Raw genomic sequence first — 13,533 nt, 5'->3', positions numbered from 1 at the left:
GATCTTAAGCATAAAGCATTAATCCTAGCCTAGTCTGAAGGCTAATTTTTATTATACCCAGGCAACGACAGATTATAATTATTTTATCTCAACCATTTACTAGCTTGTGGTGTTAAAAACTTTGATGATGAGAACGTATTCTCTTCTCCTACCTGCATATCTTGGTTCCCTCAGAAAAATCTCCCACATTTTGCATACTTAAGCTACACACTTGCAGTAAGCATTTTTTAGTTCTTTTACTTATCTTCAAATAATCTGAAGAGGTAGCCAATTCCTTCGTTTTGCAAACAGAGGGCTGGAAGTTAAATAACTTGCATGCACTATATAGCAGGTAAGTGATAGAACTGATATTTAAATCCAGGCCTAAATCCAAGGCTCAAATATTTTTGCTGAACAAAAATATCTCATTGGTGGACTGGAGATGTGGCCCAAGTGGTAAAGCACCAGCTTTGTAAGCACTAAGTCCTGAGTTCAAACCCCAGTTCCACCAAAAATATCTTGATTATTTCAGCCCTTGGTAGTAATATCACACTATTCTGAAATTTTGTAGGGGTTTGTATAACAGTTTAAACATAGTCCTTCACACAATTTACTATTTTACTATTGATTTAGCACAAGTTTGCCATCTTCTACAGTGGAATATAAATTTCTACTCCTTGAAGGCAATGTCTTCTAATTTCCTAGGCAGGCACTCTACCACTTCAGCCACATCACCAGCCCAGAATGTCTTCTAATTTTCTATACACAGTGGCACCTAACAGAAGACCAAGCATGGAGCAGGTTCTCATAGGCTGAGTGGTACTACTGATGACTTGTAGCAGTAATAGCACTTGACCACTTGAAGCTTTTCATATATTTAGTTCATTCCTTTACTCACAACAAACTTAGGAAGTAGGGATTATTATCTTAATTGTTCAAATAAAGAAACTGAGGCAGAGAGTTTAGTAATTTGCCCTAGGAGTGAGGAAGCAGCAGAGCTAGGAGAATCTATGTTCTTAACAACTTCACTGAAACACTTCAGATCAGAAGTTAGTAGCTCCACAAATATCACTTAAGATTCTTTTTTAAAACGGATCATACTTGCATAAAGTTACAAGTTCCTTGAATCTGTGTCATCAGATCCTGCAGTTTTTCTCTCCTCAATACTGGATCCTTTGGAAGGGCAGAGGAAGAACCTACAGGTTGAGGCATGGGCTTAGGCACCTACAAGACAAACCCAGGACCATGTATTCGAGTGAAATTCAAAGTCAGTGGACTAGTTCAGGAAACTTAGGTTATCACATCTTACTGAAATCAAAGCAAACAGAAATGCTCATTTAACAGATTTATCACAGATAAAGAATTTCCATCTAAAAAATTTCAGTTTTCCCCTTTCAGAACAGCTTTAATGAAAATCTTTCTAAAACAAAACATTCTTGAGCTAGAGGCCTGGCTCAAGTAGTAGAGAGCCTGCCTAGCAAGAGCAAACCCTGCGTTCAAACTCCAGAACCACCTAAAAAAAAAAATCTTTCTAAAGGGAAGACCTAGAGTAACAGAATGTCTTGTTAAGTGTCTTCATTACAGACATCAGTTACCATTATGTTCTATGATAAGATGCCACTGAACGTGACATATACCAATGATTTGATATTTTTCCCCCAGGACAAAAATTATTATCACATTAAATATACATCTCATTTTTAAGACACATCTGATTTCAGAAACATTAAGATCTATGTACATAGATATATACATATATGAGCATATGTTTATATATATAAGAATGTATATACACATATACACCCTAAAATTCCTAGAATTGAGAACATAATTATATTTTATTAAAACGTAAGTACTTGGGGGCTACTGATGTTTATGAGGTGATTAGCTTTCATGCTAAAGTGCTTAAAATTGCTGCACGTCTTGAATTAGACCTAATTTTAAAAATTACCGTTACTTCTTACAGCTGTCAGCATGCCTGTCTCCACCACCATCTCTTCTCCACTTCACTAAGTCACACAGCTGAGCTTGTCAAAGGTACCAGATAAGTCAATAGACCCTAAGTGAATATATAAAGGCCTCTTTGAGGAGAAAAGTATGAACCTTAGTGGTTAGTTTAATATTATCTAGTCTTTTGGATTTGAACTCTATTTTGCCCATGACTATACTTAGTCATATTTTAGACAGCTGACATTGCAATGCAGACAAGAAACTGCATTACAGAGAAGTATTATCTGAGTTACTGTCTGTGCCATAAAAGCAAATTAAATATGAGTTTTGACCTTTCTAACTAATCATCCCTCATTTTAAATCCCATTCAACAAAGAACAGGTTATCAGTATTCTAGTACGGTAAAGTAGTAATGGTAAAGGCCCAGCATTATTATATCTAGTGGAATTTCAAATGAGATTTTTTAAACAGCTTTATTGAGGTATTAAATTGGGTTTTTAAATATAAATTTCTTAAAACAGCTATCATGGAGGCGTTGGTGGCATAGTAATGAGCACAGCTGCCTTCCAAAACAGCTATCAGACTACAATTACCACCGATTAATGAACTATGGCTATCAGTTTTCTACAGGGTCAAGAAGAAGGTAAAATTAATACTAGCACTTGAAGAAAAGAGAGGGGGGAAAAAAAAGAAAAAGAAAAGAGAGGGAAAGGAGAGTAAAATGAGACAAATAGCACAATGCCCGTAATGCAGAACAGAGCTAACAGTAGTTATTTACAAAATGCAATGCTTCACTTCCCTAAACAAAATGATTCCTCACAATGTTAGAAGACCAAAGACTTATCAGAAAGCCTTTGGGTAAAATGGTACAGCAGAAGACTACTATCCAGAGGTGAAGAACATTGCGAGGGTAAATTTTTAGCAAATAAGGTGGTAACCAGTTCGCATTATGAACAGTGGTAAGTAATTTATAATTTAGTTAACAGGCAACACTAGTGCAGTATTACATTCAAGGTAAATCTCATCTTCCTGGAATCGGTTATTTATCATTAACAGAATGAGGCCTACTTCTAAACTAAATCTCATACTCCAAAACCTAACTACAAAATGTCTAATGCTACAATCTGTTATTTCTGGAAGATTCTTATTTTGAAACAGAAATAGAGAACTAGTTCAAATGGTTCCCCAACAACTAGAATATCCACAACCATCTTGTATATTCTTCATAACAAGCTAGTTGGGAAGCAGAGATCAGGAGGATTATGGTTTGAAACCAACCCCAAAAAATAGCTCACGAGACCCTCTCTGGAAAATACCCAACACAAAACAGGACTGGCAGAGTGGCTCAAATGGTAGAGCGCCTGCCTCATAAGCATGAGGTCTTCAGTTCAAACCTCAATACCACAAAAAAAAAAAAAAAAAAGTACAGGTTAATCTAAGTAGTTACAAATGAGTAAAAGAAAAGCAAGAGAATATAGAAAAATGAAATTTCTGTCAGAAAAGATCACCCAGGCCACATGGGAGACACCAAGTGAAGTGCAGGGAAATAAAGTCTCCCAGCTATGACAAGTATATACATTACTTACTTGTTCACATTGGGGTCTTGTCTAAATTATCAACCACTTTGATGTCAGAGCATGTCATTAAAATTGTGGCATTAAAAGTTAACATTTTAAAATTGTAGAAATTTCATCTTAGGTTAAAACTTCTGACTTTCTAAGAAAAACAATACATCTAATCATTAAAGAATTAGGTATATTACATTAATTTCACATGTATTTTGTTATTAAAAGAGAACTAGAAAGTTATCATTACAACTCCTTTTTTATGCCTCCACTGACAACAGACATACAAATCTACTCACATCTTTGGGTTCTGTATTAAACTTCCTGGGCAGGAGTGGGTCATTTGGTAGCAGGCCTGTTGTGGCTACTCCCCAGGTCTTCGGAGCAATCGGTGATTGTGGTGTTAAGGAGGGTTTTTTACTCTCAACATTGTTTTCCCAAGATTTTGGAGTCCCTGGCTGTTTTGAATCCTGTTCTTTGCACCTAGGAGTGGTCCACGACTTGCTGACATTCTGTTCACTTGGCACAGATGTCCAAGACTTTGGAGTTTGTTTCTTTGGATCTTGTTCTTTCTGCAGCTGAACTGCCCAAGGCTTTGGTGTCTCTGGCTTCTTCTGCTCCTCTTGAGTGCATCCTGCTTTGGACTTAGGTATTTCTTGCTTCCACTGGATGGGGGGTGGCTTGAGTTTGGAGTCCTCCTGCTGCTTCTTCTCTTCCTGCAAAGTTGACCTGAGTTTTGGAATCTCTTGCTTCCTCTGTTCTAAGGAAACCACAGGCTTTGATACCTCCTGGTGCTTAACAGGAGACTCCCAACACTTTAAGGATTCCTGTTTCTTATCTTGACCATCTGGCTCAGTAAGCATATCCCAACATTTGGGGAGATTTGGTTTCCTAGCATAATCTGCTTCCCAAGATCGCTCTTCATCTTGTTTGCTTGGATAATCTACTTCTGTCATATAGCGTCTACTAAGAAACTAAACCAAAGAAATAATGTACTGTAAGTCATAAAATCTGTAGACCTTAAAACTAATGTTCAACTCTGTTAGTACTCATATATCCATCAGTGTGAGTCGCCATGCTCACATGAAACTTCTGTCCTATTATTCTGAAAAAACTATTCTACTTCTTCATCCATTTCTTTTTCCTCAATTAACAGACATATAAACTTTGCTTCAAAAGCAGCAAGTTATGCTTGATTCACTTAAGACTGGCAACAACTGCATATTATGCTTATTTAGTTGCTTTTACCAAGGCTATTTTAACCTTTGCCAGTCTGAGAACCCTTCTACCTACTTGACTTCCTCACAAGTTATAGCAGAGGACAGTTCAACTACAGGAAGTCATACTGTTCAACTTTACCTTTCCTGAATCACCAGCCTTTTTGCTTTGTATTTCCCTCATATAGCAATTATACTGTGTTTCTGCTTCTTTCATAAATTTCAATGCCACTTAGGAGAACAAATACCCTCCTCTACCACCAGTGAGTAGATTGTCAGTGAATTCTGCAGAGATCAAAATCCTGCACATCTTTAAATTTTAACACATGATTAAAAACGGTAACAGCTAACACTAAAATAGTTATTGTGTGCCAGGCCAAATTCTAAGTAATTTAGGTCAGCCCCTTTAATCCTCACAATAACCCCATGAAACAGACATTATCATTATCCTCATTTTACATATGAGGATAACAGTCTTGCCCAAAGTCACTACGTTAATAAGCTACATGGACAGGATTCAAACTCGGGCAGTCTGGCTCCAGAGTCTTATCTCCTAGCCACAATACCTCACAAAAGTCAAAAAACCAACATCAGCAAATGGCCTTCCAGTCTTACCTCCTGTGGTTGTATCTCTGGCTGTACAAGTTCCATAAGAGACTCTGAAGAGAAAAGGACATTAAATAAATACTTGGTTAATTATAGGTTTTTAGACTGACAACAACTGGAATTCAACCCAGCAACATATTTCAGAGGACTCAGAACAGCAATAGAAAAAAAAAAGATGATACCATTAAGTATGTTCATAGAAGGAATAATTCTAACTATTGCTTGTTGATCAAAAGCATGTGCAGGGGTCGGGGATGCAGTTCAATACCAGGGCACTTGCCCAGCTGAAGCTAATTGCAAGTCTCTCTCCCATATAAGACACTTTGCTCAAGTCAAGTTTCAGCTAAAACAACAACTTTTTTGAGATAGGGTCTTGCTATATAGCCAAGGCTAGTCTCAAATTCATGATCCTCCTGCCTCAGCCTCTCAAGGGGGCTGGGATTACAAGTTTGAAACACCATACCCAGCTAAAAACAATTCTTCATTGAAAATAAGATACCTCTTCCTACCCACAAACACGCTTTATTAAAACTGCAATTATAGCTCCTGTCTTATGGGGTAAAAATTAATTACCTCAGCTTGAAACAGAGCCAGTAAAGTTAAGGTCAGGAGGTAGGTAAGAGAGAGTAGATACTGAAGCCCTCTTCTTGGTTCTGGGACTAAGGGGAAGTAAGCTCAGGAAATGACTTGGCTCCTGTTGGTGGGCACCCAGAACCCTGCCTGGTTTACCTCACGTAAAGTTATATTTTTTAATAATTCCAACCTCAACAAACAAAAGCAAACTTTTGCTTAAAATATTGCTTTCCCAAGATAATGGTAATTGAAAAGTATACCTCTTTTTCTAATTTTGTCATTTTTTTCCATAAATCAATAGTTAAACCTAAAATTATATTCTCATTCTGCTACTGTATTGGATTCTATTATAACTTACATTTAAACTACAATTTTAATGGAATTATCCTACTATAGTTTAACAAATTCCATAAAGTTTCATTTTAAACCAATGTACTCTCAGAACAGAGTATAAACTAATGTTTCTGTTAAGGTTTGTTCTATAAATCACATCAATAAAGGCCAGAGGTATTTTCTAAATCTAGGCTTACCGTGCAACAAGTAAAGATTTTCATGTATCAAGGACCCAACAAATTAAAATCACACAATCATTTCAAACAATTGTTTAAAAGTACAGTGTTAAAAAAATGCAACCACTAAAGAATTTCAGAGATTACAACAAACCTGACTCTTTGATAGATTCAGTCGTCAGTAATTGTTTTTTCTTTTCTGATTGTATTAGTATTTCTTCCTCCAAAGATACTTCTTTTTCTTTAGAATTTTGGGGAACTGGGATACTTTCAAAATAACCTGAGTTCAGCAATTTAGACAGTAGATCTTTCACGTGTTTGTCTAAGGAAGAGTGATTAAGATTTAGTTATTACATAACCTAGCAGTTCGCTGAAAATTACAGGGAATAAGGATGCTAACTTTATCCTACATATAGTACACCATTATATAGTTTACATTGGGGAGACTCAGACTTATCAGTACCATGCAAAGTAAATAGGCAATCCATCTTTATGCTGAATCAACATAAATTTTAAAGATTATAATCTCGAAGGTTAGCAAATTTCTTAAGTTTTCTCTGGACCTCTATTTCCATAAATTGAAAATGACTAAACATCAAAAATCCTAATTGAAGACTCTAGTGTCACAAAAGCACACACTTCCTGAGCTGAGAAGACAGTTTTTCCTGTCTGCCCTTAAGATATAATAACTAGCAACTATTCTTCCCCATTATTAAGGCCTTGGAGAAATAAAAGCTAGTTCTTCAAATATGTCCAAGAGAAAGCCTTAACTTGGGTAATCTATTGGGTTTTCGGGGGAAGGGGTAGCTTTTGTTTTCTGAGGCACTGTATCAGCCCAGGCTGGGCTTTAATTCACAACCCTCCCGTCTCAGCCTCCTTAGCACTGAGATTATAGATGTGCGCCACCATGCCCAACTTCTTAAGGGTTTTTGCTTTTGTTTTTTTTATTATCATACTGTTGTACTGGGGGTACACTGTGACGTTTACAAAAATGCTTACACTATATCAGTTAAATTAATTCACCCTTAAGGGTTTTTATTTGGGGAGAGGGGTTGACAGGGGTTTGAACTCAGGACCTCGCACTTAGACAAGTGCTCTACCACTTAAATCACTCCCAACCCTTTTTGCTTTAGTTTATTTTTCAGATAGGGTCTTGAGCTTTTGCCTGGGGCTGGCCTTGTACCACAGTCCTTCTACCATCACCTCCTGGATAGCTGGAATTATAGGTATGTACCAGCATCCTGGTCTTAAATATTTTTAAACTATAAAATTCCATAATTATTCTTGAGCTATGCTGTATGGCACTCCTAGCACATCACCATGAGATGATCAGGAAAAATCTTTTTTTTTGTTTTTGGAAGTTCTGGGTTTTGAACTCAGAGCTTCACACTTGGAAGGCAGGTGTGGCTTGAGCCACACCTCCAGCCCCCAAGAAAAATCTTTGATAAAGTTGCTGCATTACAAATCATTTTAAATGTCCAATAAAACATAATTCCCAAACTCAATAGAGTTCCTATAATTGATTTGGGTCTACTATTCCTTTCATAGGAGTACTATGACATAGATTTTGTCTTTTTAAAATCAGCTTTGAGGTATAACTTACAAATGACAAAATGCACCTATTTCAAGTATATAGTTTTATAGACATACAGTCACGTTAATGCCACCAGACCCATGCTATTTTCATCAACCCCAAAACATGTTCCCTCATGTCTCTTCTGCAATTAATCCCCTCCCCTGAAAACCAGTGGCCTTTCATAGAATTTCATATCGAAATATGAATCATATCATATATCATATGAAATCATATGATATATACTCATTTATTGTCTGACTTCTTTCACTAAGCATAATTGAGATTCATCCATGTTGTTTCATATATCAATAGTTCATTCCTTTTGTAAACTGCAGAGTAGACTCCACTGAATGGATACACCATATTTTGTCAGTCTAGCAGTAGATGTGCACCTAGACTGTGTTCACTTGGGGATTATGATGAATAAAGATGGTATGAACATTCTTGCAAAGGTACTTATATAAATATGTTTTCATTTCACTTGGATACTAGAAGTGTAATTATTTGCTTATACAGTAAGTGTATACTCAATTTTATAAGAAGCTGCCAAACTATTTTCCAAACCATTTTTTTTTTTTACTTTTTTCTTTTTTCTTCTTCCCCCTCGCCCCCCAGGTATAGGATTCGCTATGTTGCTCAGGCTGCTTCAAACTCCTGAGCTCAAGTAATCTCCTGCCTCTGCCTCCTGAGTAGCTGGGAATTTAGGCATACTTGTGATTAAAACATAAACAGAGTTAGGCATGTTGATAGTTATATATACTTGGATATTTCTAAAAAGGAAGAACTTTATGACAAAAATGTTTATTAGCTTCTAGTAAGTTATTATCCTAAGTTCTGTATTTCATACTTTATGTCTGGTCATTTGTACTTGGTCATTTGGCCAATGGCTATTTAGAAAGCCATAAGGACTCACCCTCTCCAGATCATTTCCAAATAGACAAAAAATAATGATTTAATAAACTAGCCAAACCATTCACATTTTCTTATGCTGATGTGGTAGATAAGACTTTATATTAACAATGTGTGGATTTAACATTCTTAAACAGAACAAGTGCTACCATTTAGAATAGAAAGCTGAACTCCAAAATGATCAAGCTAGTGTTGAAGCCAGCAGTAGTACTTAGCTCTCAGTCCCAAATCATATTGACTAGCCACTTCAAAATTCTCTATTACTCCATTTTAGAGTGCAGGGCTGACTATACAATAGCTGCTTTTAACAGAACTAAACAAAGGGAATCATTGCTCCAATGAAATTGGTATTGTCAGACATGTAAGTTCTGATGGACAGACACAGTTCAGACCTTTGGTATCATACTAAACTTCTAGACATAAAGTTTAGTATTTACTGCATAAGTCTACAGTAAGAAAACTCACATGTTGTTCCTACCACTGCTTTCTCACTACCTTCCAAAAGGTCCCAAAAGTACAAGGACGACTGCTCCATCTGGTCTTCAACACTGACAAGGAAAAGCAGCAGCAGAACAAAGTGGCTTTAGAAGTACATATGTAATATGTGGACCAGTACAATTTATACAATATAACCCATAACAGCCAACATATTCAAATGTCAATGCTGTCCTCTTACTCTTTGAAAATAAAAAAAGATTAAATAACCTTTAATCTCAAAGGTAAAACTTTTCTGTAAAATAACGATTTTACCAAATATAACTATCAAGGAATAGACCAAAAGAGTTTAAAATTGCCAGTGCAGTAGCATTAGTTATCAAGTGTCCCAGATGAAAGGAAAATGGAATGGAAACATTAAGAGCTGTATTTAACTCTAAAGAGTACAGCTTATTTTTCAAATTATGTTTTGCTGACATTTCACATATCAAAGTAAGTCACATTCCCTGAACCCACCAAAGTGAGAAGCAAGCAACAAGCAACCAATGACAGAGTAGAATACCAACACAGGAATAAAAAGATATATGGCTCTCTACAAGTAAAGTTTAATTAGCCTTCTTCCTAATGAGGCTGACTTCTAGTGTGTTTTAACATGGCTAACAAAGCTGGAACCAACTGTACTTAACAAAGCAAAAGCATAAAGGTTTGTTTGTTAACTCATTTACTCCAGTGAAACAAAAATAGTAAGTGGCCAACTGTAGGGGAAGAAATTAGATAGCCCAATTTGCTGAGGTTTTTATTTTAAATTATCAGATCTATTTCTAAGTATTTATTCACAGCATAATTCTTGTTCTGAAAGTTTAATGATACTGATCAAGTTAAATTGTATTTACCTCCACTTAAATACTGCAGGAGTAAGATGGCAAAGACTAAAGAAAAATTTTTAAGAATGTCTGTAATTAATATTGTGATTAAAACATGATGATCAGATGTTACTTTTTAAATCAGTGTTACAATAAACACAATGTTAATGAGAACATTCAAATTCACTTTTTTTCTGGCTAATCTATCAAAACTATCAGTTACCCTTATCAAATTAATGTTTACTTAATTCCTGACTCAGTATATAACCAAAAGACTAAAGTACTTTCTGTTCTATTTCAAGAAAACCTTTTCATTAGCTTACCTCAGACTTTCATTTCTCTCAGGGCAGGACAGTTTTGAAAATTTAATGAGGTAGTCAAGTTCTTTTGAAGGCAAATACACCGCACCATTCAAGCCCCCTTTCAAATCTTTTTGCACATGATCCTGTGTCAAGTTCTGCAATACATACTGAACCTGGAGTACAGTTCGAAGCTTTTTCTTCTCAGCCTCAAGTTTCAGCATGTGCTCCCTTCTCTGGGCCTTTTTCTGTGCTTTCAGTAGCTGTTAAAACAAACACAGTTTGACAACTCTCCACTTCCCACATTAGCAATTCATATGTATAAAATCTAACCCCAAACAGATGAGATGAGATGATAAATATCACAATTTTCAAACTGACCAGTTTGAACCAGGCGCTGGTGGCTCACACCTGTAAACCTAGCCACTTTGGAGGCTGAGATCAGGAGGATAGCAAGCAGAGGCCAGCCTTGGTAAAAAGTTTGTACAAATAGCTGGGTACAGTGGCATGTGTCTGTCATCCCAAGCTAAGCAGGAAGCTGAGATAGAGAGGAGACTGAAGTCCAGGTCAGCCTGGGCAAAAAAGCAAGACCCTACCTCCAAAATAACCAGAGCAAAAAGAGCTGGAGGTGTGGCTCACGTGGTAGAGCACCTGTCTAGCAAACACCCTTAATTCAAACCCCAGTACTGAAAAAAAAAAAAAAATTCTTGACCAGCTTAACTCATCTCCCTTTTTCAGCTGAAGAAGTTGCAAAGTAATAAACTGGTTTGTCTTGGGTAAACAGACCAAGGGAGTCGGAATATCTGACTATCAACTCTGGGCTCCAAAGTTCTCTAACACAACATGATGAGAAGCAAAGTACCAATCACAATGTCCATACTAATCTCAATTAATTTTAATTTTAAAATTAATTTAGAATTTGTTTTCTTTTTAATTTCCAAGGAAAAATATTTAAACTGAAACAGTCAGTTTGCAACTAACTAAAGACTGGCTAAAACCTAAGAAACTGAAAACCTAACACATAAAATGTTGCACAAATGTTAACATAACTTGAACATCTCCAGTTCAAAAATCCAAAATCAGAAATCCTCCAAAATTTGAAATTTGTTGGGCACCACCATGACATCACAAATGGAAAATTCCACACCTGATCTCAAACATAAACACACTAAACATAGTGTATGATATTACCTTCAGATGACATGTATAAGGTATATATGAAACACACATGAACTTCTTATTTAGACCTGGGTCCACCCCAAAATATCTCATTACATATATGCAATTATTCCAAAATTTAAAGAGTCTGAAATTCAAACACTTCTGGTCCCAAGCATTTTGGATAAAAAAGTACTCAATCTTACCAAAAAACAACCACAGCAAGCTTCTACAAAAGAATTAAGGGTGGGATTTTTGGGGTCTCTTTCTTTCTTGGGGGGGTACTGGTAATTGAACCCAGGGCCTCACACAGAGGTAGTTTTATAATAAAAACATTTTTAATAATAATTTGCCCTGTCAGTCTATATTGACATATATTGTATTAAGCTGACAAAACAGATATGGAAAACCGTATCTTTATTAAGTTTCCCCTCAGATAATTTGTGACCAAGCAGACCCAGAAGCTCTGGGTCTACTCTAAAACTGAGAACTATAATACCCTGAAGTCTAACATAAATACATAGGTCTCACACAGGGCTTACCATGAAACTACAAAAAAGGACAGTGTTGCCTTCATGGTTTTTTTATTGTAATGTTTCCATCATGTTGGATATTTTCGGACATATGAAGATTTACAAACAAGAAACTCTAAGATTTTTCCTACAGACATGTTGCTAATATAGTATCAGTATTTTAAACTTTATAAAAGAGACAGAGAGTCAAACCAGGTGTATTGGCAAATGCCTGTAATCCTAGCACTCAGAAGGTTTGTGAGTTTGAGGCCAGCCTGGGCTACACAGTGAGATCCCTTCTCTAAATAAATAAATAGACAAATAAATAAAAAAAAAGAATTTAAAAAGAAGTTCATAAACCCTAACAGATGAGATGGCAGGGGAACCTCAGGGAAAAATATGTATTGTGGCATGATGAATCCCTTTGTAGGAGATTCATGTTACTATTAGGGACAGGAGACAATGAGCAAAGGTAAAATTTTGAGAAAGAGAAACAGGTTAATGTTTATATGGGCAGGCCTATTTTCTCAGGAGTGGCAAAGGCTTTTTCCAAAATCCCAATATGGACTATACCAATCACACGTGCCAAAACTACAGGAGTCTCTGTTTCTGCCTAAGGAAAAGAGGTGACCTTTCTAGCTCTCTAAGACAGTGAGTTCCCTGGGACACCATTTCATCATAGTATAAGAAAACCAATTGATTTCCAGGGTTAGGACTATCACACAATTATTTCAGATTTCTCTTTAGCTAATCTCCCAAGGTTGGATTAGGTTTTCTTTTCAGGATTGTGCCACCCTCATCTTCCTCTATCAAAGTACTTGTCACATTAAATAGTTACTGTTTATCTATTTTTTTATCTGCATCTATGACCCGGCCTATACCTCAGTTATTCATCAATGTATCACTGCCCAGCACAGAAACATGACATATAATAGGACCTCAAATTTTAGTTGAATGTATCAAGTATGAAGAAAGTACACGGCCTCCTAGTTCATGATCAGATGCCATGAAAAGTCACTAACAGACTATTTCTCCTTATTTAGGAAGGAACTAAGAAGACATTACTTTTTTTGTCTCATCCTGAATTCTTGCCAAAGGACAGAGATAATCAAATAAAGACAAAGAAAAATGTAACTGGATTGGGTAGGATGGCTTCTAACTTTAGTTTGAAGACAAAGAAAAAAAAAATGTCCCACAAACTATAAAACTAACAAAACAAAACTTAGTAAGAACTCAAAAATTACCAGGAAAAAGAATCAGATGGTAATAACCATCACCTTTGGGGGTTCCAGGGTACTTTAGCTCCTCACCTAAAGTGAAGGTGAACTTACAAGTACAGGCAAATAAAATTAATCTGATTAATATCAACAAAACTTGGTGAG

At 36.2% G+C, this 13,533-nt stretch overlaps 1 protein-coding gene across 10 annotated transcripts in view; it reads right to left on the bottom strand.

Moving 5' to 3' along the window:
• Nucleotides 1-13,533, bottom strand: part of Caprin2 (caprin family member 2) — a 47,358-nt gene that overhangs the window by 15,579 nt on the left and 18,246 nt on the right. For 9 of the 10 annotated variants that reach the window (XM_074083018.1, XM_074083016.1, XM_020178129.2 and 6 more), the window contains 6 exons: nucleotides 10,506-10,744; nucleotides 9,350-9,432; nucleotides 6,554-6,721; nucleotides 5,327-5,370; nucleotides 3,794-4,468; nucleotides 1,081-1,203 (listed from right to left, as the gene is read on the bottom strand). In XM_074083018.1, coding sequence (XP_073939119.1) covers nucleotides 1,081-1,203; nucleotides 3,794-4,468; nucleotides 5,327-5,370; nucleotides 6,554-6,721; nucleotides 9,350-9,432; nucleotides 10,506-10,744 — 1,332 coding nt within the window. The remainder of the gene's footprint in view (nucleotides 1-1,080; nucleotides 1,204-3,793; nucleotides 4,469-5,326; nucleotides 5,371-6,553; nucleotides 6,722-9,349; nucleotides 9,433-10,505; nucleotides 10,745-13,533) is intronic. The other variant, XM_074083021.1, reaches the window with a different exon arrangement.

The sequence above is a fragment of the Castor canadensis genome, chromosome 8 (assembly GCF_047511655.1).
Source record: "Castor canadensis chromosome 8, mCasCan1.hap1v2, whole genome shotgun sequence".
Classification (NCBI taxonomy): Eukaryota; Metazoa; Chordata; class Mammalia; order Rodentia; family Castoridae; genus Castor; species Castor canadensis.
Note: the sequence above shows the minus strand (reverse complement) of the source record. Positions and strands in the feature narration are given on the sequence as shown.